This window comes from Suncus etruscus, chromosome X (assembly GCF_024139225.1).
Source record: "Suncus etruscus isolate mSunEtr1 chromosome X, mSunEtr1.pri.cur, whole genome shotgun sequence".
NCBI classification, from domain to species: Eukaryota; Metazoa; Chordata; class Mammalia; order Eulipotyphla; family Soricidae; genus Suncus; species Suncus etruscus.
The window spans coordinates 9,571,529-9,598,788 of record NC_064868.1 but is presented as its reverse complement, the minus strand read 5'-3'; the positions used below and the strand labels follow the sequence as shown (position 1 = coordinate 9,598,788).

At 45.2% G+C, this 27,260-nt stretch overlaps 1 protein-coding gene across 1 annotated transcript; it reads right to left on the bottom strand.

Moving 5' to 3' along the window:
- Positions 1 to 677: 677 nt before the first annotated feature.
- RBBP7 (RB binding protein 7, chromatin remodeling factor) lies at positions 678 to 27,253 on the bottom strand. The gene is made up of 12 exons (XM_049766798.1): positions 27,090 to 27,253; positions 26,124 to 26,268; positions 19,736 to 19,881; positions 15,283 to 15,456; positions 13,565 to 13,680; positions 7,534 to 7,694; positions 6,628 to 6,754; positions 6,446 to 6,523; positions 5,814 to 5,890; positions 5,235 to 5,292; positions 2,077 to 2,187; positions 678 to 1,132 (listed from the first exon to the last, which is right to left on the bottom strand). The coding sequence occupies exons 1-12, from the start codon at positions 27,103 to 27,105 to the stop codon at positions 1,064 to 1,066; spliced, it is 1,278 nt and encodes a 425-aa protein (XP_049622755.1). The 5' UTR covers positions 27,106 to 27,253; the 3' UTR covers positions 678 to 1,063.
- Between the last annotated feature and the right edge of the window lie 7 nt (positions 27,254 to 27,260).

Genomic DNA, 27,260 nt, shown 5'->3' with positions numbered 1-27,260 from the left:
AAACTCATATTGAAATGAGATGCCTTTCTTTTTCTGATTGGAATGATAAAATCAGCATTGGTGGAAGTGAAGACAGACATGCTCTAAAGAAATGAATAAGATTATCCTCTTAGAACAATATCTCTGAAATATTTTATAGAACATGTATCATTTAACTCATCAATCCTAGGTCTAGGAATTTAAATTTCATTTTTTTCTTTTCCTTTTTGTTGGGTTGGGGAACTTTTGTGTCAGTATTTTAGGCTTGGTTTGCATGCAGTGTCTGTCACATCCTGGTTTTACTTTTCTAAATCTTTCAATATTTTTGGTTCTTGGGCCATACACAGTAGTGGTATCTAAGAGCTTATTCCTGGTGGAGCAGATGGGATCATCTGTGTGCAAAGCAAGTGTCTTACCTGCCTTACTCTGGTCCCATTTCTTAAGCCTTTTAAAAAGGTGAAGGTGGTGCCTATTCAACTATAAGACAAATGTAAGCTAAATATTTAGAGTTTGGGCAAATGCCATGCAAGTTTTCAGGTGGCTCTATTTAGAGCCAGACTAGATGCCAGGCTTTTCATCTCTGAGTTTGGGTATGGCTTTGAACCCTGCCAAGAGTCATGAAGTTCTCGATATGTTGACACAACAGCACACACCCCTACCCCAAGTCCCCTACCCAGGCTCTTTAGAAATAAAACAGATTTTATTTTAAAACTTTTATTTCTGCAAAGCCAATCAAGAAGTGGGGGGGAGTGTAAAAGTTATTCTTGTGTATTCGGGAACAGCAAGCACTTAGTTTGAGAAAACAAAGACTTGAAATACTTGAATCAAAGGCAGTACCCTAACTTACACTTTAAAACAACCAACCATGATGATCCATCTTCCTTAATCAACATTCCTTTCTTTCCTAAAAGCTACAGTATGATACAGTACGCAACAGCTCACTTGAAAGTGCTAGAATCAGAAGATAAAGAGCGCCCTTTGCCATCCCACTTATAATCCCTACTATACAATGCTTTTGGGTGCTTGATAAACCAAGCATTCATGGAGCATTACATTCAACAGAAACACTTCTGGTACTTTGGGTTTAAGATCCTTGGCCCTCCAGTTCCGAGGTTGTGACATCTGACTCTTCATCATTGTAAATGTTTTCAGCCTGGAGAGACAACCAAATAAATGCATAGGTAAAGTGCCTGTTTGTGCACAAGGTTAGCTAAAAATAACAATAATTGTTTATCCAAATTTTAGGATTCACTGGCCAATTATGTTTCTGCACTTAAAATTAAGTTATTTACTCAGTATTTTTGCTTTTATTTGCTTTAAAAAATGAGAGCTTTGGGGCCGGGAAGGTGGCGCTAGAGATAAGGTGTCTGCCTTACAAGCGCTAGCGTAGGACGGACCGCGGTTCGATCCCCCGGCGTCCCATATGGTCTCCCCAAGCCAGGGGCGATTTCTGAGCTCATAGCCAGGAGTAACCCCTGAGCGTCAAACGGGTGTGGCCCAAAAACCAAAAAAAAAAAAAATGAGAGCTTTTTACCCTAATAGTCTTCTGGGGGGCAAACAGAAAGTTCTTACTCAGTATTTGCCAAAGTTTTTTTTACCAATACATACAGCACCTAGTAAATACAGTATGTTGCTGCTTTTTTGTTTTGAGACCACACTAGGCTGTGCTCAGGGTTTTACTCCTGGCTGTATGCTCAAGGGACCATATGGGATGCTGGAGAATCAAACACAGCTACATGTAGGGTCAGCTACATGCAAAGCAGGTCCCCACAAGTAGGTACATTTTAATTACTGTCCATAAAGGGGGGGTTCCAGAACATTTAGAGACTAACTGTCTGGATATCTTAGAAGTGTCAAGTCCCCCAAGCTCATTGCTGGAAGTCTGGAAAACTCGGGGTAGGTGGCATGTGTCTGCCCTGTCCATTCCATGCCTGTAGATTCCGAGTCCTGAGAATGAGAAGATGCCAGGCTCTCAGCTGCTTCCGGCCTAGCAGGGTGCACTGAACTAAAGGTTTGCTAGAAGCGGCAAGTGTTGCTAATATTCAAAATACCTCTACTACATTATTTCATCAGTACATATCTAACTATTGAGCTCACCATTTGCCATATCTGCATGATGTTATCCTCAGACACCGAGCAAATGACCCAAGGCTCATTGGGGTTCCAGCTGAAATCTGAAATCTTGGCAGTGTGTCCTCCATGAATGAACTGTCAAAAGAGCACAACCAAGTATTGCTTTAACGTGGGACAACTTTGTGTTCAAAACAGTCTTACAACAGGGTATCGCTATCCTAAGTTTGGAGAGAAGATACAGCTAGTTTTAATAACCTACCCCTAGACCTTCTATTTTGCAAGTGTCCAAACTTTCCAAAAAGGTAATAAAACTAGTACAGAGAATAGGTGTATGGCTTTTGCTCCTACTTTCCAAATACTGGTCTTTTATCAATAAGACAATTTCACCCACACACCCCTTCGCTTCTAAGTACATCAGGCTGCATCACCCAAAGAATGAGATCACCAAGCTGAGGGGTGGGGCACATGCTTGGCCCTGATTCAATCCCCAGTACCTCATGGTCCCTGAGCATTGGAAAGTGAGGCCACCCTCCCATCCAAAAGGACTAAGCAAGCACGCATCCCGATAACCCACCATGCCATCTCTCCGCTATCAGCACTACCATTAACTCAGCCTCATGGTCTAATAGGGACAACCAATATTTAAGGACTAACATTCTCTAAAATACCCTTGACCCAAGGAATCATTCTTCAACAGACCCTGCCCCCACCCCACAGCTCCCCTTCACTTCTCCTGACATCGCCAAGTTACCCTGGTTTTACAAGGCACACAGCCCCACACTAGGGAGTTTTCCAGCAAGGAAGGCCCAGCCTGTGCCCTTGAAATGCAGAGCCTTGCCCTCTATCCAGGACTCTGGAGCAACAAGTCCCATCTTGATTCTGTGCACCGTAACTACTTTACCAGCTAAACAGTCAACAGAAGTGAGATGGGCTGGAGCAATAGGACAGCAGGTAGAACACTTCCCTTGCACACAGTTGACCTGTGTTCGACCCCCTACACCCCATATGGTCCTCCAGACCTGGCCTTCAAAACAATAGAAAACTTGAGCTAGGACAAAGCAGCTTTCCCAGATAGCTTGAAGGGATATAGAGTAAAATGATTTTAGCTCCACTAGCTGGAAATATGCACAGGGGTCATCAAATCAAGACTTAAATGACAAAATGAAAGCTAGTGGTCAATTTAACATGCTTAAATGTATCAATTTTTAGGCTCTTGTGATAAAAGACAAAATCCTGGTGATTTTCCTCAGACTAGGAAATTGCTCCAGAGCCATAATATGCAAAGTGGTGCACTCTCCTCTCCCTGGGATATGAAGAGCTGAAGCCTTGAAAACATAATAATTGCAACAATCAGTACAAAGACCACACACTGTTTCTATTTATATGAAATTTCTAAAATAGAAAAATTTAAAAGGGGCTAGAGGGCCTCTGCCTCGCAAACACCGGACCTGGGTCCCATCCCCAACATTCTATATGGTTGGTACCCTGAGTAATTTCTTTTTTGTGTGTGTGTGGTTTTTGGGTCACACCCGGCAGTGCTCAGGGGTTATTCCTGGCTCCAGGCTCAGAAATTGCTCCTGGCAGGCACAGGGGACCATATGGGACGCCGGGATTCGAACCAATGACCTCCTGCATGAAAGGCAAACACCTTACCTCCATGCTATCTCTCCGGCCCCGCTGGGAGTAATTTCTGAGTGCAGAGCCAGGAGTAACTCAATGGGTTACAATGGGTTGGGAGCCCCAACCTCCCAAAAAAAATAAAGGCAAAAAATATGCTAAAACTTTTGTGATAATGCTCATACAATTCTCAATGTACAAAACTATGGGGAAAAATTCTTTGCACAGGTAAATCGTATGATATTGATTATAAAGTTGTTCCAGAGGCGGGAGGTGGGGGTGGAACTTAACCAGCTGCTGCGAAGACATGCAAACATGTGGCAGGCCAGGGAACAAGCAAGTACTACCAGAAGCAAGCACGAAGTTGGAAGATGCTCGGAAGCACAGCCGGTGGCCCCCAAACCACCACCCCCCAAAGAGTATTGAAAAAGATCATTATACCAAAGTATAAAAAGCTTGAGGATAAAGAGGGGGGGCCCTTGCCTTGCATGCAGTCAACTTGGGTTCAGTGCCCACCATATCCTATATGGTTCCCGTAGCAACTGCAAGGAGTGAATTTCAGAGCACAGAGACAGAAGTAATACTTAAGCATGGCCAGGTGTGGGCCAAAACCCCGAACAAACAACACAAAAGCAAGCTGGTAACAGGCATCTACCCTGGCAACTTCACCAACTCTGTATCACAAGGTTAACATCAATGAGAGTCACCTAACTTGGAAGGAACCGTTCTGGGTCAGGGATGGGGCATATGTGAGGCCCTGGGTCTGCTGCAACCCGAGAAGTAGCACTGGAGCCCTAGTGCTATACACCTCCCCCAGGTGATCCTTAAGCCTTTCTGATGGGGCCACCCATCTTGGCAGTGGGTAGCTGGGAAAGACATTAACACAGCACATGCAGCCTCTTCAGTCTTAATTACACTGTCCCTACTTTTTGTCCAGAGGGGCTGTGTGGGGCATCTTCTGGGTAAGAAAACAAAGGGGCCTGGGGCTGTCGCACTAAATGAATTTGGTGAGCACCATTTGAATGGGACTCCCACTGCCCAATGCTGAGGAGTTGGACGCTGCATTCAGAGTAATGCTACAGCAGCATTGCTAGACAGGACCTGAAGAGAGCATGAGGACAGCACCATGCACACCTTGAGGAACCAAAGGAAGAAGGGGGAGATAGAGGCCACAGGAGCTATGGAAAGATCCAAACAGCACTGCTGGGTAGTGAACTGCTGAAGTACAGACCATTAAGTCTCCTCCACACGGTTAGCATCCCCCTGATCCTGCTCCTTAAAGCCTATGCCAAAAAAGCCAAAACCAAAAACCCACCCCAGAAATATACCAACTGAAACCAGTGAGAAATTACCAGTTTTCCCAAGAGCTCAAATTAACCTTAGTGAAACAAACCCATGGGACTGTTGACTATTTTCCATAAATGTCAAAAAACCCAATCACAGTGACCTCCAAGACCTCCAATTCTGAACACCTCTTCCAGTTGTACAATTTCTCAGTCTGCCCCATTTTCCAGAGAAATGCACCAAGGACCATGCAGACACCATGCATGAGCAAGATTAGATACCAGAAGTTCTGGAGGCCCGTCTTCAGCATCTTCTGCTGACTGTTCTTCTCCGATTTTGCTGTGGAGGAAGAACACAAAGCCTTCATCATCAAAGGGCCTGCAGCACCATTGTGCCACCCAGGACCAGCTTAGAAATTCATCTCAACACGTTCTATCCTGCATTGAGCTCTTCCAACTCCTCTAGCTGTAAGCATAGAAGATCCTGCAAAAGAATGAGTGTCAGTCCCTATACCTCATGCTAAATAAACATTTTTCCAAAGGTGGACTGAGTACAGCAAGTAAGGCACTTGTCTTGTACCTGGCCAACCTGAGTTCAATACTCAGCATCCTCATATTCCCTTGAGCCTGCCATGAGTAACCCCTGGGCACTTCCAAGTGTGTCCCAAAATATGAGGGCAGAAAAAAATACAACTAACACATATCTTCATACATGAACGTCAAAAGAAAACAAAACTCAGAGCATAAATTTATTTTACGGCTCACTTGCTGGTTCCCTTCCATTTTCTAGAACAGATACTTTAGAGACAGACATCCAAGTCAGTATTCATGCAGTTTCTATGCCATCTGATTCTGACTTACCTTAAATCCCACACGTTCAGGCGGCGATCGGTGCCACTTGATGCCAGAATGGTTTCATTATGAGGAGACCAGTGGACCTAGCAAGACGGATTTGGACAAGACAAGGAAAAAGCAGCCTGAGTTCCTGACTTAAGAAACCTACTGTGACCCTAGTCTTTCCAGCTCCTGCTTTGCATTCTTTCCTATCCTTTCAAATATTCTTCAAATGGCCCATTTTCTACACTGCCCCATAGGAAAGCCATTCTCCCCAACACAAGGACATTAGCTGGAGGGGTCCCTAGTAACCTTTCCCAGCCCCTCACTGACCAGAAGCTTCAGAAGCTTTCAGCAGAATGTTATGTTAACCAATGCCGACCTCTTTAGCCAACAGAGAATGAATTTCACTCCATCACCGGGCTGATGTGCTTTGTGTTTCACTTTTTACACTGACCCTATTTTGTGAGGCCTTTTCTTCTCTTCTTAATACTCTCTCAAAAGGTCTGAGTTAGGTTCCACTAATTAACTCATAATAGAGTTATCCTTATTAAGAAACAAAAAGAAAAACATTTCTACTCCTGCAAGAAAAAAAAACTTCCTCACCTTTTTTTTTTACTGAAAACCATTTGGTGAGGATGAAAAAACTGGTTACGCACCTGGAAAATTTCATCTTTATGAGACTCAAAGGTATGGAGCTTCAACTTTAAGTTGCGCAGATCCCACAAAGCTACAGTCTGAAGGAAAGCAACAAATGAAGTCATTTCGGCTTTCTGTAGCAAACTGGCAAGTACCCGACCAAGAAGCACATAAAAGGCAGATACAGGGAAAACGCAACCACCTTGTCTGCAGAACCAGTGGCCAGAATGAACTCGCTATAGGGATTGAATGACAGGCAGTTGACCTCAGCGGTGTGCGCATCCACCAGGTGGCTTGGCTTCGAGGTGGTATTGGACCTGGTGTCCCATCTGCAAAGAGAAAGTGGGACAAATACATGGCAGGAGCCCCAACCCACCCTCAACCATGATGGTCTCCTTACTAGCACCAGCCAATGCAGCTTGCCTTGCCCTGCCCTCCGAAGGGCCCTCCATAAGGCCAGACCAGGCTGAGTTGGCCTTCAGATTTCTCATCCCTAAGCTTCTAGAACAAACTACGAAAACTGCTACTTCTGGTTTCTCCTCACCTCATTCAAGAATACACAAAATATCAAGTACTTATGAACTTGAACCCTCTGTTTATGACTACCTGGCCATATCAAATCCCAGCGTTTAGTCTTCCGTGCTGAGGGGGTTCAGTTCTTGGATGGAAGCTCTTTTGTAGTCATTGAACAGTGCCCTATGGACAACCCAATACCTGCCGATTTGCTACTGGAATGCACTGCTGCAAGGGACCTGCTTCATTAGAAATAGGTGGGCCCATGGGGGCCGGATAGCATGGAGGTAAGGCGTTTGCCTTTCATGCAGGAGGTCATCGGTTCGAATCCCGGCGCCCCATATGGTCCTCTGTGCCTGCCAGGAGCAATTTCTGAGCCTGGAGCCAGAAATAACCCCTGAGCACTGCCAGGTGTGACCCAAAAACCACAAAAAAAAAAATAGGTGGGCCCCATGGCACACTTTCAGGGGAAAACCGAGTTCCCCACATAGACCTCACTCAAGCTGTTCATTTAAAACAAAACACAATTCGCAATGGAAAGAAACTCCAAACACACATGGCCAGTCCTGGAGGACGCCCACAAGGACCACCTTACATCATAAGCTTCTGGTCATCGGCGACAGATCCAAACAGGGACTCGTGCAGCAGGTGCCAGGCCACATCCTCCACCACAGCCGAGTGGCCGGTGAAGATCGCTTTAGCATCCACAATTTTGCCTTCCTTCGGTCCTGCATTTATGTCCCACAGACAGACAGTCTGAAGAAGGAATAAAAAACCAAGAGATTGCATTTAAAGGCCAACACGGTCAATAGAAACCAGCGGTCCAGGAGTTAAAAATGAACGGGGGGGGGGGGCTTCCCAAACAGACATTCGACATGTTTCACAAATAACAGTACGTGCATGGGGACTGTGATGAGTAACAAGGTACAGGACATACAGCCAAAGAAAATAAATAGCCTGTGAAGACAGGAGGAGAATGAGCACAGTGGACAGCCTATGGCCTTGGGCTGAAGTTGAGTCAGGTAGTCTGAATGTGCTCAGATGGCACATACAGAGCCCAGCGTTTGCAGACTCCAAATGTCCTGAAAACCCGCACTAAAAGAGCTGGAGCCACAGCATAGTGAGGAGGGTGCTGTCCTTGCACATAGTTCGCCTGGGTTCAATCCCTGGTGCTTTATATGATCCCCTAAGCAAGCCCTGAGCATTGCCAGGTGTGGTCAACCAACTCTCCCCAAAAAATCTCTTACTAGATTGGGAATTTAAAGGAAAAGCCTTTTGAAGCTGAGAATATGACTCATTGAAGAGGGAGAGAGGAAGATAGAGGGGGAGAAAAGGGAGTTAGGAGAAGGGGAGTAGAGTGGGAAGTCTCTTACTTCAGAAGCAGAAACCACTGTCCCTTGGAAGTGGGGGGAAGTCTTCCCAGAATGCTCTGGGAGGTCATAGTTGGTGCCCACAGGCAGAGCCCGACGATCAGCTCCACCAGTTTCCTCCTCAAAACACAGGCACGACCCAACGAGAGGAGCCCGGCTGTCAGGCCTTGCCCAGTCTCAAAGGTCAAACAGATCTAAGAAAAGGCTCTAAGCAGGGCTCACTCCACATCTCACTGTCTAAAATCTAGGAAGGACACCCAAGTTCTCATGAAAAACCACCACAAGCAGGGGCCAGAGAGATAGTATGGAGGTAGGGTATTTGCCTTCCATGCAGAAGGACAGTGGTTTGAATCCCGGCATCCCTTATGGTCTCCCTGAGTGCTGCCAGGTATGACCCAAAAACAAAAAAACCACCACAAGCAAGGGCAAAGATTCCCACTCACTGCAGAGAGGAAGAGCCACTACATTCACATTTACTTGCAGCCTTTCCACTGACACCCCCATGGGTGTCAATCTCCTTTTCAGTCACTTCCTTTTTTGGGTTTTTGGGCCAGGCCACACCCAGCTGTGCTCAGATATCACTCCTGCAGGGCTCCAGGGATCCCAGTGGTGCTGGGACTGGACCCTGGATTGGCTTCGTGCAAGGCAAGTGCCCTATCCCCTCTGTACCAGCTTCTCAGTCACTTTCTAGCTGAATGTTTCTATAACAAAAACAATTTCTCAGTAACAGTGATTATTTTCCATAGCCCATCTGCCTTCAGTATCTGGTTACTTCAACTCAGATGTACAAGATACATGCTCCAAAGAACAAGAAGCATGTCTGCACTCTTTCCATCACCCTTGTTCAGTTCAGAGGGATTCTGAGATTAATGTGACATCTGGCAGAACGGAGTCCATGGAAAAAGTCAGCACTGTGCTTAGCAAGCCCCAGGATCATGTCTTCAAAAAATAAAACACAGTGATTAAGTGAATATACCCTATCTCCTCCTATCTGAAGGCCATTCCCCAGCTCCCACTAAGAAGTTATTTCCTTTCAGACCCCCAAGGCAGAGCCTCCTGCACTGTGGAGAACCAGAGAAACCTAAACTAGTTCTTATCCAGGCTCCTAAATGAAGAGCAACAGCAGAGGTTCTGCTGGTTGTTGGGGATATGGAGTGGGGTAGAGTAACAACTTATTTCCAATTTTTTTTTGGATTTTGGGTCACACCTGGCAGCACTCAGGGATTACTCCTGGCTCTGCACTCAGACATCGCTCCTGGCAGGCACGGGGGACCATGAGATATCTGGATTTCAACCACTGTCCATCCTGAGTGGACTAAGTGCAAGGCAAACAACTTACCGCTGTGCTATCTCTCTGGCCCTCATTTCCACTTTTAAAGTCATGTACTAGTCTGATCTGGGCTATGAATTCAGCCTCTTTCACTTTTTCCAGACTATTTTCATGCCTCCAGAGAAGACTGTGAACCAATACCCTTTCAAGAAATTTCTCTTTTTTTTTCTTTTTTGGGTCACACACCTTGACTTAGGGGTTACTTCTGGCTATGTGCTCAGAAACCACTCCTGGCTCAGGGGACCATATGAGACGCTGGGGGATTGAACCAAGGTCCGTCATAGATGGGCTGCTTGCAAGGTAAGGCAGCCCTCCCACTGTGCTATCGCTCTGGCCCCTCAAGAAATTTCTTTTGTGTTTAAATAAGCCAAAGTCATATTCAGTCATTGGGAATTAGAGAAGCTTTTGAAGGGAAGCAAAGCAGTTTCTACTGAAGGAAACTTCCTTAGAAAGACGGGAGTGAAATAAAAAATTAATTTAAAAAAACGAAAGAAGGGGAGGAAAGAATGTTCAAAAGAGAATACAAACTTGGAAGGGCAAGCCAGCTAACAAAGATACACAGCCACAGCCACATGCAAGAAGAGCAAGCCACACTTAAAGATTTTGTTGGTTTTGGTTTTGGGCCACACCCGGCAGCTCTCAGGGGTAAGTTACTCCTGGCTCTGTGCTCAGAGGTCATTCCTTGTGGTGCTCAGGGGACCATATTAGATGCCAAGGATAGAACCTGGGTCAGCCACATCTAAGACCAATGTCCTACCTACTGTGGTTATTGCTCCAGTCCCTGCAATTAAAGACTCCTAACTGGGCTAATCTACTTCCAGAAAGTGTAAGTCAGGGGTCTCAAACTCAATTTACCTGGGGGCCGCAGGAGGCAAAGTCGGGGTGAGGAAGGGCCGCATAAGGGATTTCGCTTACCGAATATTCGCAATAAAAAAATCGCATTAGTAAGAAAAAAATTGAAAAAAAAATCGCATTAAACATTTGCATGCCCCGAACAGAACTGCTCAGGGTATGCGAATGTTTAATGCGATTTTTTTCTTACTAATGTGATGTTTATTGCGATTATTCAATAATAAGCAAATAATAACGAATACTGCAATATTTGAAGGCCGACTGCAGGCCACAAGATGTTGTACTTGGGCCTGGAGAGATAGCACAGCGGCGTTTGCCTTGCAAGCAGCCGATCCAGGACCAAAGGTGGTTGGTTCGAATCCCGGTGTCCCATATGGTCCCCCGTGCCTGCCAGGAGCTATTTCTGAGCAGACAGCCAGGAGTAACCCCTGAGCACCGCCGGGTGTGACCCAAAAAGCTAAAAAAAAAAAAAAGATGTTGTACTCGTGCAGGCCTCGAGTTTGAGACCCCTAGCATAAGTGATATAAAGACCTGTGATTCAACAGGTCCTTATCTGGCACAGGACACACTAAAGAGAACGACAAGGAACCTACTCTCATCAAAGCTGATGCTCATTGTGGCCAAGTGCCATGGGCTTAGACAACTCCCAAAATTGACTCTCGGCTTCTGATTGAAGTCATAAGAAATGATTCCTGCTAAAAGTATGAGGCCCATCTCATACTGTACACAAAAATGACCTTATGATGGCTTGCAATGTACAGTGACCTAAAGCTATGTTCTTCTTAGAAAACAGGTTCTTCTTAGAAAACATCTTTGTGATGATGGATCATACAATTATTTTATACACAATACCAAAAATACAAATGACAGAATAGAGATTATATAAATTAAGCACAAACTAAAAGATTTATATGCTTTAGAGGACAAGATTAAAAAAGGTGAGAAGACAACCAACAGAATGAAGGACATTTTGGGGGAAATTATCTGATGGACCTGCACCTAGACCATATAAAGAACACTTACAACTCAAAACTATAAAAATTAAATCACGGGCCCGTGATTGGTTCGAATCCCGGTGTCCCATATGGTCCCCCGTGCCTGCCAGGAGCTATTTCCAAGCAGACAGCCAGGAGTCACCCCTGAGCACTGCCAGGTGTGGTCCAAAAACCAAAAAAAAAATTACATCACAAAACAGGCAAAATATTTAAATATTCATTTTCTCAAATAAGTACATCTTATCAGGAAAGAAGAAATCAAAACCATGATAAAATATTTCATTCACATTCACTAGGAAAGGGCATCGGAGACAATAAAAAGTGTTGGTTAAGATGTGGAGAAACTGAAATCCTGGTACACTGCTGCTGGTAATATAAAGTGTGTGGTTGCTGCAGAAAAGTCTAGCAGATCTTAAGAACACTAAAGTTACCATGTGACCCAGTTGTACTCCTAGGTTAATTACCTTAAAAAATGAAAACATGGGGCCGGGAAGGTGGCGCTAGAGGTAAGGTGTCTGCCTTACAAGCGCTAGCCAAGGAACGGACCGCGGTTCGATCCCGGCATCCCATATGGTCCCCCCAAGCCAGGGGCAATTTCTGAGCACATAGCCAGGAGTAACTCCTGAGCGTCAAACGGGTGTGGCCCAAAAATCAAAAAAAAAAAATGAAAACATGTCAACATAAAATCATAGAAAATGTCTACAGCATCACTTAAAATAACTCCAAAGTGCAAACAATTCAAGTGTCCACTATTAAGTGGGTAAAATGGTGACAAGTCAGTCCATAGTGGAATATTGTACCTCCATAAAAGGTTGAATAAGCAAATGGTTCAACATGGATGAACCTAGAAAACATTGCTCAGTGAAATAGATTGCTACATACTGAATGGCTCAATTTACATGCTCCATCACAAATCAGGGCTGGAACGATAGTGCAGGCAGTAAGGTGCTTGCCTTGCATGCAACTGGCATCACAAATGAATGGCCCTTTGAGAAGTAGAGTGATCTATCAGCAAATGAGGCTCCCTTTCCCCGCCAAACACAGAAAGCTTTACAAAATATGGTCATGGGAGAGTGATAGTACAGTGGGTAGGGTGCTTGATCTGTACTTGATCAACCCAGGTCTCATCCTTGGTGCCCCATATAGTCCTGTGAGTACCACTAGGAATGATACCTGATCACAGAGCCATGAGCACCACCAGGTATGGCCCCAAAACACAAAAAATTCTTCACAAAGATAAAAAATTCAGGCCAGGGAGTGTTTAAAGGGCTGGAGCACATGCCTTGGAGGCCCCAAGTCCACCTTTCATTCCCACATGCTCCCTTGAGCACTGTTATGTGAAGCCCCATTGGGCCCTAGCACTAGAGCCAGGCCAAATATCACAGGAGTGATTCTCAAACTTCCAGAACTTCTTGGGAGCCCCAGCCCCATACTTCCTTCCCAGAAGAATAGACAAATCTAAGGAGAAAAAAAGGAAATCAGTGGCTGCCAGAAGTGGGAGAAGGAAGGGAAATAAAGCTTCAGAGACACAGGGCCTCTGGTGCCAGCAGATGAAAAGGTGTATCAGCTAGAGACAGCTGCAGGAGCTGAGTGCACACTGCACAGCTACGAGGTCTGGGCTTGATCCTGGCACGGCACTGCGTGGGCCTGTCAAGGGCTGCCTGATGCCATCCAAAAACAAACAAAAAGGGTTCGGGTTTAGTGGGCAATAGCTACACAGCTTTGGAAAGTATAAAACCTATCGAATTATACTTAATTATTAGTATTATTATTTTGATTTGGGGGCTATACCAGATGGTCAGGGCTTATGCCAGGCTCTGTGCCCAAGGTTTACTCCTGGTGGGGCTTAAGGACAATTATGAGGTGCTGGGGCTTGAACCAAGTTGGCTGCATGAAATGCAACTACCTTGTCTGCTGTTCTATCTCTCTAGCCCCTTGAAATATACTTTTAAAAAATGCCAAGGGTCCAAAAAAGCCCTATGAACTGTTCTAACAATCAGCAGTGCTATTATAGAAACCTCTTTCCAACCCATTCTGAGAACCGGTACTAGAGATGATTAGGTAGAGTCAATCTCTCACATGGTCATCAGATGCACTCAGAAGATGTCCACTCAGATTGGAATTCCAGGAGAGGCCATAGCCTTCCTTCTGGTGACCTCTTAGACGAAGATCAGGATTGCACTCTCCACTTGGATCTGGAGAAAAGAGGAAATGCATTAACTGTCGATTATCTGTTTATCAGAAGTGCTCAGAGCAAAGTGTAACATGATGTTTGGGAAGGTCCTGCATAATGAACAAGGACTGGATGTAACCCACAGTTGCCTGGAAGTTCTTCTGTGTTAATATTTTATTATTAATTTACTTTGAGTTTTGGGCTACACTCAACAATGCTCAACAGTTACTCTTGGCGGTGCATGGGGGACCATCGGGGATGATGGGGTTCAATTCCAGGCCAGCTACAAGCAAAGCAAATGTCCTAACCACTGTACTATCATGTCAGTCTCTTTCTGTGTTAATTTTTAAATACTTAAAGCACAACAGATCTCATGATTGGCTCCTTGGGGCTGGGAATGAGGCTCATCAATAAGAGCCCCTGCCTTGCATGTATGAGGCCCTAGGTTCAATGTGTGGCACTGCCAAAATACAAACCCAACAACCAATGATTTAAACCCAGAAACAAAAAGACGATTTATTTACAAAACAAAAACACTTAGGGCCAGAGAGATAGCAAGGAAGTAGGGCGTATGCCTTGCATGCAGGATGGTGGTTCGAATCCTGGCATCCCATATAGTCCCCCGAGACTGCCACGAGTGATTTCTGAGCCAGGAGTAACCCCTGAGTGCTGCTGGGTGTGACCCAAAAAAAAAAAAAAAAAAACAAACTTAGCTCTAGCTCGAAGAGAAAATACTGAACAGAAACTGGTGCAGTGACAGATTTGTTCCCCCAGTCCTAGGTTCACTTTCAAATATATTCTGAGGCATATAATCTGGTTGCTCTGTCATCAAAGGGAAGCCTGAAGCCATGCCACTGACTTAGGAAGTTTTTATGTATAAAGAGCAGTGGGATGTTGTTATAGCAAGGTGTCAAGATTTGTACGACTATTAGCAATGCCTATGATGGGTCATGGCTTCAATGCTGAGGTTATAAGTTTCCATTACCATGGTGGACCGCAAAGTAAAGTGTTTCTATGATAAGACCACCTGGTACCACATTCCCCACCTAAACACCAAGCTGAGTGTCATTTAACCCTAACCACCCCTCCACCATAAAAACCAAAAGCCCAAACTGCAGACTTCCCTGGGCAGAATTACTAAGCATGTATCACTAGAGTTTACTGCCAGAGAAAGTTGAGGCACATGTGACCCCAGTAGGAAAGTACCAGAGTAGTTACCTGCCCTCTCTAGACTCTCTCGTATTGTCTTCTTTAGTCTGTAGCCTTTGGAATTAAAAAAAATTATCCAGAATGAGTTTTACTTTCTGTGAAGTCCTTCTTATACGTCACTGAAATCAAGTTTTGTCATGAGGCAACCTAAAACATCTTGCAAGCTCTTTTTTTTTTTTTTTGAGGCCACACCCGTTTGATGCTCAGGGGTTACTCCTGGCTAAGTGCTCAGAAATTGCCCCTGGCTTGGAGGGACCATATGGGACACCGGAGGATCGAACCGCGGTCTGTCCTTGGCTAGAGCTTGCAACGCAGACACCTTACCTCTAGCGCCACCTCACCGGCCCCGCAAGCTCTTAAAGACTTCTAAAAAGCTATTTTAATAGAGAAAAACGTGTCAAGTTCTTATACAAACCTGGTTTAGCAGGGTGCTTTGTATAGTCAAAAACCAGCACATCAGAAGATGGGGTTTTTGTTGCAATGATGTGAGGGTTCTGTGGCATGTAACGAGCGCGATTGACTTCTCCTTCGTGGTTGATTTTAATTTCACATTCAATTTTTCCTGTTACAGAACCAAAGCCACCAAATTCTAATGTGAGAAGAAAAAACACAGACATACACATAGATTAATATCTACAAGTCACCTAAACTGAATAAAGCCAGCAGATTAACCTGCTAGACTACAACACATGGCCAGAGGTGTACAGGTTCATGCCGTATTTGGAACTTATTCTCGAAGTCCATTTGCACGGGAAAATATATGCTGCTATTTTATACAAGTCTTTTCAGATGTACCTTGGATTTCAAACAAAAATAGATTCAGTTGTGATTTATTCATTGGAAATAACTTCAAACAACTATATAATTAATGTACCTCCTTTTTCCCAGTTCAAATAAAACTTGTTGAAAATTGTGGTAATAAAGTTGCATCTTTAATTCAATAGGCAAGGTTTCAATCTCAAAAATGAGAAAAAAATTCTTTTGTCTGAGGATGGGGTGGGGCCCACATACCTGGTGGTGCTCAAGGCTTACTCTTGGCTCTAAAGTCAGGGATAACTCCAGACAGGACTATATGCGATGCTGGGGATTGAACCTGGGCAGGCCACACATGTAAGGTTAAGTACCTTACTCTCTGGCCCCCAGGAATGAAAAAAGTGATCCTTGAGTGTGAAGTCAGAAACATAAACTGGAAATTTAAGTGACCTAATAACTCCATTCACCCCTCAGAGACATACATACATGTTGGTTTCATAAAGCATATATTTGATTTACCTGTAGTGGAATAGCAAAGCTAAAACAAGGGGGTGAAGCTATCTATTTGGTGTGGAGGACTACAGTGTTAAGAGTTATTTAAAAGGTCCTAGAAAAGTACCGTATTTGCCGGCATATAAAACGACTGGGCGTATAAGATGACCCCCTAATTTTGCAGTTAAAACATGGGTTTAGGCCTATATTCGCTGTATCAGACAGAACATTCCTGTGCTGCAACTCTATGTACCACAGTGAGCCAATCACAACAAGCAAAGGTTCAAAGGTTATACTGTAATAGACTTCCTCTCTGACTCTGGCCAATCTGAGCAGGCTTTTGACAGTGTAGATTTGGGTCCAGAACATCGTCTAATTTGCATGCATCAAAAGCCTGCTTGGATTGGCTGAGTTAGAGAGGCGGTCCGAGCAGCCTTGCAGTGATTGGTGCAGGATCGAGTTGGAAAATTCGTTTTGTGGCAATATTCAGACAATTTTCGTTTATCGGCATGTCGAACATTTTTCGGGATATACTCAGCGTATAAGACGATCCCCGATTTTTGGTTGACTTTTTGTTTTAAAAGTCGTCTTATGCACCAGAAAATACGGTAACAGAGCCACATACAAAGTAATGTTAATTTTGGAGAAGCAGCAAGATAACAGCAGAAAGAACAGACTGAGAACATCTAATCAGATATGGGCAAACCATCTTTGCTTTTGTGCTCTTAGATAATCATTGTGCTACTTCTTCCTATTGCTCCTTTATACACTGCTGCTTTTATTTTTTAGCTCACCGTGTCTCACTCAGGTCAGGGAACACTAATTTAAATGTCTCGCAGAGTCCGCAATAAAAAAATAATTACCAGGGCTTGGTGAAGTATGGCAGAGAACAGCACGCTAGGCCCAGCTCAGTCAGCTCTTTTGGTTACCTGGGAATGCTTGATGACACCAGCTCCCATGTCAACAAAGCATTAACAGTATCCAGCACCTTCTATGCCACAAATGTCGTTTATGGTTTCTGGGTTTCCAAAATTGCCTGCCTGTCCCCTTCCACACCACACACACAAATCCCTACTACACTCCAGTCTTCCCACTATGTCCATGGGAACTCCCAAGAGTTCCCTGCAAACCCTATTACTTTCGGTCTCCCTACTCCAAAGTGCCCCTTACTTTTGATTCTCAACACCCCTCCCCCTCTTTGGACTCCAGTGATTTGAAAGTCCTGGGAGTTTCTCAATTCCTTTGACTAAAACTACTTCAACAGTAGTTTTAGTTTTCCCCTTGAGGGGAAAAACAAAACAGCAAACCAAACAAGAGGTTCGGAGGCTAGGAAAGAGCTCCCCAGGCTAGACTGTTCAAGCACTTTCCATGAAGGAGGCTCTGCTCAGAACCCTGGATCCAAGCCAGGAGTAGCCCCTAAGCACTGCCAGATCTGGCCCAGTTCTCTTATGACTGTATTGTCCCCCAATTGGGCTTCCAGCAAAGAACTAATTTGAACATGGGGTTTGGTTTTCTCAAACTCTTCAAAATTAAAAAAAAACTAAACTTACTGAGCAAAATAATCCACTAAAAAATCACCACTGAAAAGTAAAAAAGGTATCTTAATGGGGCATTACTTCAATCACTTGTAGGAATGTAATAATCTGATGTATTACTTTGTTTACTGGGCCACACCCCGCAGTGTTCAAGGCTTAATCCTGCTTCTACACTCAGGAATTACTCCTGGCAGTCTTGGGGATGCAGGGGATCAGGAGACCACCTCCAACACCTCCCAGCTCTGGCCATTAGATATATAATTTTAGGAACAATTCATTTATTTCACATAGAAGAATACTGAAATTGATAGTCTAATAAATACTCAGGACTTGAAAAATTTACAATTACAGAAATCATAAAGTTGAAGAGCAATGGGTTGTGAACTATGGAATGGTAAATCGGTTAAATCATTTTGGAGATTAGTTTTGTGATTTCTTGACAATAAACACATCATACAAACCAGCACCTTCATTCCAGCAGGTAAAATTCTCCCATATCTGCATAGACGACATGGCAGGGTTATTTTCTGAAGCACTATCCATTAAGTGCAATAACACAGGTATTATTCATCGATCCTCTGATAGGAAAATCAAGCTAATACTATGAAGAAGTTAGGGAAGACACCTACACATTATACACACACATCAAAAATGAATTTGAAAAGCTACATTTAAAGAAAACTAATGTATGGGAAGTAAAGATCTAAGTAACAACACTGAACAAATTTCAAAACAACATGAACTCTGAAAAGAAAGACCTGGGGGAAAATCAGAAATGGTTTGAATTGAGCTGTATTTTCTTTTCAATAGGACACTTACAGTGAATCCTGGAAAAAAATCTCTTAAGAACTGTGAGAACAGAGCTAACAAGCCATTAGCTTGCTGAGCCCCCACCCCAGTTCTAAGGGACACTGGAACCATGATTGGCCCTTGGCCAGGAATGTAGACCTCAAAATGTTCCTTCTGTCCCTGATGGTCAAATGATTTTATGGTGTAGACCTGGTGCACTGGACCATAGTGTGCCCGTTTGTTAGGACTGCTCTGAACAAACACACTGTACCCACTTGTTAGGACTGCTTTACACAAACATACAAATGGAATATGGGCACTTACATTTCCTTATTGGGGTACTGAGTTTCGGGTTGTCATGGCTGACTACCAGCAGGACACATCTCCAAAACAAGTGCCCCATGCAAGTCTCAAACTGACACTGTACTGGACTTTCCTAGGCAGAGCTATTTCTCACTGTCTGTGCACATGGCCATGGAAAGCAAGGACATCCTGTGCAGCCCTGCAGGTCTGTGCCAGGCCTCCCTAAGCTCCCTCGATTGCTATCTTCTTCCTGCTGCTTTTGTTCTGAATTCTGAACTGGAACAAACTCGAGCTGAGAATAATCTGCTATCTCATGTTCTGGGTCCTTGCAAAAGTAACCAACTTCTTGGGTGACTATGGAAATATCAAAAAGGGAATGTCTTGAGAGGATAGCTCCCATAAAAACAGCCCACCTACCAAAAAAGGCCCTATTACCTAACACAGCTTGGTATGTTTGCCTCCTAACCTATATGTACACTAACATACATCATTACTACTCAGACCACCCTGGAGACCATAATCACAAACTACAGTTACTCAGTTTATCTTTCCATACCAGGTCATGCAGATTTATCTCACTGTTCTATAGCATAATGCTACATAGCACCATTTTGCAAACATAGCCATCATGTTTCAAATATTGTATCATGTATTTACAATCATCTGGGCAGCTAGGTACATGCTAGCTGATCTTTTAGCATCACTCCAATAGTGATGGGTATCATGTCTTGCAGTGCTTGAGGAAATCATGTGGGACCAAGGACAGAATGTGGGCCTTCCAGCTGAGCAGTCTCTCTGCCCCTCGACCCTAATCTCTCAATCATATGGAAAAGGCTATTTGTTGTGAAATACTTGTGCACAGGGTGGGTGAGTAGATCTGTAAGATCAGGTTCAGAAGTTAAACTACTGGGCCAAAAGCTAGTAGCATCAAGTTGTAGTGCCTAATTAAAGGGCACAGTCCCTTAGGCAGCCGCAGTGAACTCCATGGATACCTACCACTCTTGTCACTGTCACAGTGGGAGGCATCAAACTGTGCATCATCATTTGGAATATGGACACGGGCGACCACAAGATGATTCTGTTCATCTGAAGTATGAGTTCCCAGCACTAGCCAATGAAGGGCGTAATCCTTCCCTTCGGGTCTGTTAAGAAAGAAAATGAACTGCATCAAGCCTAGGAGGGACTAAGTATAACTGCTAACTAGGTCTAGTGTCTCCCAAATATACTAATATTTTTTTGACAAATACAGGCACTGGCCCACGAATGAACATGACTTTCAACTACACGGCTTTCCTTACACATCTGGATTTTACCCCTACCCACGTTCACTATTCACCCAACCAATGCTGGATGCTCATTGGTCGACTATGGATATAGTAACTCAAAATGAGGGCCCAATTATGTAAGATTTAGGAATCCCTGGAACTAGGTATAATGCAATTGGTCTATCTGCAGCTATCAAGGAACTTTACTGCAGCTAAGTTTGGGGAGTCCAAAATTTATTCTGGATTTTGCAACTTGTTGTGGGAGAGGTGTCAGTCTAGGTAACCCATGTTGTTCAAGGGTTGTTCTCTTTTTTTGGGGGGGGTTACACACCTGGCGGCGCTCCGGAGTTACTCTTGGCTCTGTGCTCAGAAATCGCTCAGGGGGGCCATATGGGATGCCAGGAATCGAACCACTGTCAGTCCTGGATCCGTCAGGTGCAAGGCAAACGCCCTACCACTGTGCTATCTCTCTGGTTGCTGGTTGTTCTGAATACGAATCCCCCCTCCACCCAACAGAGGTACATTCCCGGCTGTTTTAAACAGGCCCACAGGAGGCTTGCTTCTCTTCCAGGAAGCCATTCTCTGATTGGAACAGAGTGAAAGCCACCTTTCCCTGAGAAGCTAGAGAAGCAGGCACTGACCTCTATGCTCATCAGACTCAACTTCTCAACTAAAAATATTATTTTATCTTACCAGTTATTGGGAGGGGGACCTACAATGGACATTGTGCAGGGACGGTGTGAGCTCCAAACAAGAAAAAAGGCTCAACCGCTGTAATACCCATGTTTAATGACCCTTTCCATTTTAATGCCTTAGATGTTTTTGATTTCCCAAGAAAAAGACAAGATAAAATGGCAAGAATCAGGTATAGAGTTAGGGGGAAAGTAGCATTAGATCCTGTATCAACTAAAACTCGCTCTGTGATTTCTCAAATGATGACTTCCTTATGGGCTCAGGCTCACCAAACAGGTTATGAGTACAAATGTCGTGATGCCAAAGCACTGTATTTATGCTAATGGTGCTTAATGAAATGGGCATTCTCACTATTCTGTATGGATCCTCACCTTGAGATCCATGCATTGATTTTTTTTTTTGCATCCACATCTATTGACAATATTTTCCCATTTGTATTACCTAAAATAGCATTTTTAGGAGTAAGTGGGGCACACTATGGGGTGCTAAGGAGGATCAGTATCCCCCACCCTGTGTTCATTTTCGATGATGCTTAAGAGTCTCACCTTAGGTGTCTGCCTTACAAGCGCTAGCCAAGGAACGGACCGCGGTTCGATCCCCCGGCGTCCCATATGGTCCCCCCCAAGCCAGGGGCGATTTCTGAGCACATAGCCAGGAGTAACCCCTGAGCGTCAAACGGGTGTGGCCCAAAAACAAAAACAAAACAAAAGAGTCTCACCTTAGCCAAGGCGGGCAAAGAGAGAGCAGTGCTCCAGAGCTCAACTCTAGGCTATTCATGTGTTTCTAAATTTCAACTGCAAAAAGGAGTCAGTGGTTCAAAGAAAAGGTTGCAGGTTTACTCCTAAGCTTGTGATTTAGCAATAATAACAACAAACTAGATAAGATCTTATCAAGATTTGCCTTAAGACTCAAAAAAGAACAGCAAATATACATGTAACTCCAAGAACAGGAGGAGGCAACCACAGCAGTTTATTTGAAAAGACCAAGTCAGGGGAAGACAACTCAGCTGCCAAGGGCACGTGCCTTGCACACACGGGGCCCAAGTTTAGTCCCCAGAGCAACCCTGAGCCCACAAAAAGCACCACATTCCTGAGGCCTGAGCACTGAACTGTCTGAATTGCCCCCAGCTCTTCTGAGCACTGCTTGGGAGGTCTCTTCCACCAAAATAAAAAAGACCTGGTCTTGGTAGATGTATGTTCCAGAGGGGCTGGAGTGATAGCACAACCATAGGGCATTTGCCTTGCAAGAAGCCAACACAGGACAGACCCTTGTTCGAATCCTAGCATCCCATATTGTCCTCGGAGAATGCCAGGAGTAACCAGAGCGCTACAGGGTATAACCCAAAAACAAATAAACAAAAAAAAGATATACCTTTGGAAGGCCCGGGAAATAATGTGGCGGGACTAGAACAATAGTATAGCAGATAGGACACTTGCCTTGCACACATCTGACCAGGTTCAATCCCCTCATAAGATCCTCTGAACCCGTTAGGAATCACCCCTGGGCACCAGCAGCTATGGTCCAACACCCCCCCCACATAAAAGGGCTGGAGTACAGGCAAAGCAAGCATGCAGAAGCCCTTGGTAGAATTCTTAGTACGTGGTCCCTCCAATGCTGCACCATAGGGTCCAAAAACAAAAAGAGAAAAGAAAATATCTGGTAATTAATGTATGCATTTGGTGCACATAAGATAAAATGATACCTTTGCTGGGAAAAGTAGCTCCAAATTAATAGGAACAAACATAATTCATGAAAACTATTTGAAAAGAAGTAGGAATGCAAGACAGGAAAAAAGCATCACAAAATAAGTTTCAGACCGACATGAAAGAAAATAATTTGCTTTAGGTAAGCTTAAATCAAGAAAACTAATAATGGGTAAAAAGATTATGAGCAATAAAATGTCACTATCCCTGGACCTTTCAAAGAAGCATAGTTACATGTTGGACTGGAGGTTATGAAAAAAATTCCTGGGTTCTGGGCTGGAGAAAATAGGGCAGCAAGTAGGAAGCTTGCTCTGCAAGCGGCTGACCTGGCTGACCTGGGTGCAATCTCCGACATCCCATATGGTCCCCTGAGCACTGCCAGGAGTAATTGTTGAGTACAGACTCAGGAGTAAGCCCTGCACAACACCAGTTTGCTCCCCTCCCCCCAAAATATTTGGATTCTGTTATTCCTGTTTCCCTTAACATAACCATCATATGAGGGTTTTCTATTTTCTTTTTTTGGTTTTTGGGCCACACCTGGCGGTGCTCAAGGGTTACTCCTGGCTGTCTGTCTGCTCAGAAATAGCTCCTGGCAGGCACAGGGGACCATATGGGACACCGGGATTCAAACCAACCACCTTAGGTCCTGGTTCGGCTGCTTGCAAGGTAAACACCGCTTGTGCTATCTCTCCGGGCCCCATATGTGGATTTTCTACCAAAATCCTTTCACCCATCATTAAGATACATTCTTGGACTAAACAATATAACACCATTTTCCTTCCCAGTGGGATGTACTGAAGGTTGTGGAAGCACTAACCATAAGAAACCTGGTTTGGTTTCAGCGCAGAATCCCATGACCACTTTCACTTTGAGGAAGGGGGGGGTTGGGCCACACCCAGAGGTGCTTAGGGGGTTACTCCCGGCTCTATACACAGGTATCACTCCTGGTGGTGCATATGGCATGTCAGAGATGGAACCCATGTCGGCAATGTGCAAGGCAAGTGCCTTATCTACTACTGTACTGTGCCCCACTCGATCAAGTATTCTACTGTTGAGCTTCATACCAAATCAATTATTTGGACAAGTAATGAACCTTAAGAAAAAGAGCTACAAAAGTTTAAGTAACCATTTGGAAGCATGTCCTTCTACAGAGGCCAGAGACATTAACTGACTGAATAGGGTCTAGGTTCTCAGAAAGCCAAGCAACAAAGGACACCAAATATTTCTACTGCTCACGACAGAGACCAAAGACTATCGGAGTCCCTCTACACCCCAAGCACAACATCCAAGAATACGCCCTGACCACTGTACCATCCCTTCAGATCTGATTTCTTTGTATGCAAAGACCACCAACAATACATAACTTAGTTCAAGCAAGTTTTTTATTACTGTATTAATATAAAAGTAATTCTTCTGAGCTAAGATACATATAATCTTTAATAATCTTTATGCGTGTCTGCCTTGAGAGCACTAGCCTAGGACGGACCGCGGTTCGATCCCCCGGCATCCCATATGGTCCCCCAAGCCAGGAGTGACTTCTGAGCACATAGCCAGGAGTGACCCCTGAGTGTCACCGGGTGTGGCCCAAAAAACAAAAAAAAAATCTTTATGCAATATACAGCATCAAGACAAAATTCTAAAGACTTCAATAAGCAATTTTCACTGAAACCCAAAAGGAACAACAATTACTTGGCACTAAGAAATGATTACTGAATAGGGAGAACTGAATAGGGTTGGGAGAAGAACCACATCGGCCACTGCCAATTATTACTAGCAAGTTAACATGATCTTAATTTAACGCCCTCAAACTTAGGCAACCAGTACTTTCAGCACCTCTATTTACAGACCACACAACGCTGGTACAGATACCAACTAACTCAGCCTAATTCACTAAGGGGCCCAAGAGATAGGGCGGTGCTTGCCTTGCACATGGCTGACTTGGGCTCCATCCTCAGTTCCCCATATGGTCCCAAGAGCCGCACCAGGAGTAATACCCAAGAGTAAAGGCAGGAGTAAGCCCTGAGGCCAAGGACCTCCTGGTGTAGCCACTCAAAAAAAGCCCCCTCCAAAAAACACCCCCTTAAAAACACACAAAAATACCTCTAATTCACCAAAAAGCAGGGGGGGCAGAATTTGAATCTTGGTTTCTAGACTTAAAGCCCCAGTTCTTAAACTCCATATTAATGTAGTCCAAAAGATTCAAAAGAAGGTTAAGTCACTTAAGCATTAAATCTGCTTCATAAAGAGCACTGAGTCAAATGTACACCGTTTTAAACTCTCATTTCTTAAATAGTGGATTGTGATGGGTCAAGTAAGCAGGAGGATGTGCCAAAACTTGAGGCACACAGCAAAAAGTTTCTGAAGGCGAGAGGACTAAAATGTTATCTATCTGAGGCGTTTCTGACAGCACTCTGCTTGTAAAGTAGTCAGGAGTGGAAAAAGGTTAAGAAACTGCTCTAAACAAAGCTCAGTTTTTACAAATGTCAATGCTTAGAAATTTCCATTACCTAGCTGTTTGTTAGTTACCCATGCCACATCTGTATAAATGACACAGATCTCCAGGAACCTGAATGGAATCCTTTTTCTATACAGAAATCCCTACCGGATATGGTCATTACAAAGAGTAATTTTACACAAAATCAACCTAGTCTTTTGAAAACACGTTGCAAAATGAATCCCACTTTGAGATTAGAGTTTGATCAGTCAGTAAGACTTAAGCACATACAATATACAAACTTAACCCAGTTGAAAAATATGTGTTCAAGTTCCTACTAGAAAAAGTACAAGTGAATGAGAAAAGTAAGTTCACTCTGAGGAATGTTTCAGATTTGTGGTAGCAAGTTCCCATCCCACCACCACTTACCAGCTGTATGATGCTGAAATTTTTTATCAGTTCCATTTTCCACATCAGTAAAACAAGGGGGATAAAAAAGCAATCATGGTACTATTGTGGGGATTAAACCAAATAACAGGATGTGACACTCCAGCTATGCCAGGCTCTTTCTCCAACGGCTCAGCAAACATCAGCGATTACTAAGATGGATTTTGTGTGTGCATGTTTGTGAAGCAAGATCCTTTTTACTGAAATTTATTTAGTAAGATGTAAACAGTTTAACAGAAACACAGGCTACTCCTGAGTGGAAGAAAATAGTCAAGCAAAGAAACAGAGACACAAGCAAACAAGATCTGTGCTCAAGGGAGAACACGAGTTTGAAGAGCAAGCCACTACGGATTTTTTTAAAAATAAAAACGGTGAAATAAATCCTCATATGTTGAGAAACAGCATCCTTAGAGGCTAGTTAGTGTACCATATCTGTTCGGTGATCTGGTGCCAACTGAAACATCAGAGGCTGAACAAATGGGTATGTTCACTCTGGAGAAAAAAATTCAAGCCATAAATCAGTGCATTTGCTCTTTTCAGTCAAGTTTGAAAGAAATCCACTAGTGGAAGGCCCAGAGAGATCTGGCTAGCCTCCAAAGTCAAATACACTGAGGTTTACAGGGGTGGGTCAATACACCTACAAAGAACTGATCAGAACAGATTTTCACCTTTGAACGCAATTCTCATACATCAAAAATAATTCAATTTGGGGGGGGGGCCCAGCTGCTACCCCATCCATGGGCTACACTGATTACATGCTTTATGTTCCCTAGATGCTGCCCAAACTAGGCAATTTAGTCCAGTTCAATTTACGCAGAAGAAGAGGAGGCAGAAACCCTTACTTAGTCACTTCAGGAAGCCACTGAACCGTCAGACTCGGCCACTGCAGAGCGTGGGTCATCACCAGGTCATAGAGAAACGGGGTGTTCTTCTTCCAGATCTTATACTCCTCGTTGATGACCCGCTCCTCCACGGTATCTTCGAACACTGAAAGGCGGAGACATATTGGGAGCTTCGGGAAAGGGGGGGGGCACGGCCCCCCCCAGGAGGTGATCTCCTCTTGATCTCCTCCTGGGCTGCCTGGCCCAGACAACTAACTGCTGCTTTTGCAGATCCGTGCTGCACATTGGCGAGCCAAGTACAGGCCCAGCCCGCCGTGGGGGGGGGGGGGGAAGCCTGGTATCCACGGGATCGGCGGAGGATGCCCCCAAAATCGCTTCAGGAGGCTTCCAGCTGTTCGCACCTGTTCGAAACCAAGGGGGGGGAAACAGACGACCCACCCGCCGAGAGGTGTCCACGTGCAGCTGACACCCCCATCAGCACCGCCCACTGCCCGCGCCTCCCCTCCCCCCGCGAACCAGGCCCTCCCTGGCAGCCCGCATCCGGGGACAGCCACCATCCCTCGGACCCCGGGCCGAGACCCCTCCCCCCCCAGGCGATCGGAGCGCCGCCCCCGCTTTCCAGCCTAGGAGGCCGCCTCTGGGCTCGAGCCCAGGGCGATGGCGGGGGGTGGGGGGGTTGGCCCGGCTGGGGGCGGCGGGGAGTCCGGCAGGAGGAGAGGGGGGAGGCGGCGCGGGGCCTGGGCCGCGGCCGGCTCCGGAAGTGCCCGTCGCCGTCTACGCGGCGGGGCGGCCTGTCCGGTCCGGCTCCGGCTCCGGCCCCTCGAGCGCGCGCCCCAGCTCCGCGCCCGCCCGGCCCCGCCCCCCGCGCCGCCCGCCAATTCGCGCCTTTCGCCGGCGCGTGCCACGGCCCCGCGCGCCCGCCGCCCCCCGCCGCCCCGGCGCGCGCCTCCCCGCGGGGCCTCTTACTCTCTTTACTCGCCATCTTGCGTCGGGTCGCTCGCCCCTCGCCAACGCCGCCGCCCCGCGCTCGCCCACCAGCTGCCCAACCGCAGGCGCTCGTGCCTTCCGCGGGCACGTCACCTCCTCCGCCTCGCTAGCCCTCGACGCCGACTCCGGGCTCGGCCGGGTCCGCGCCAG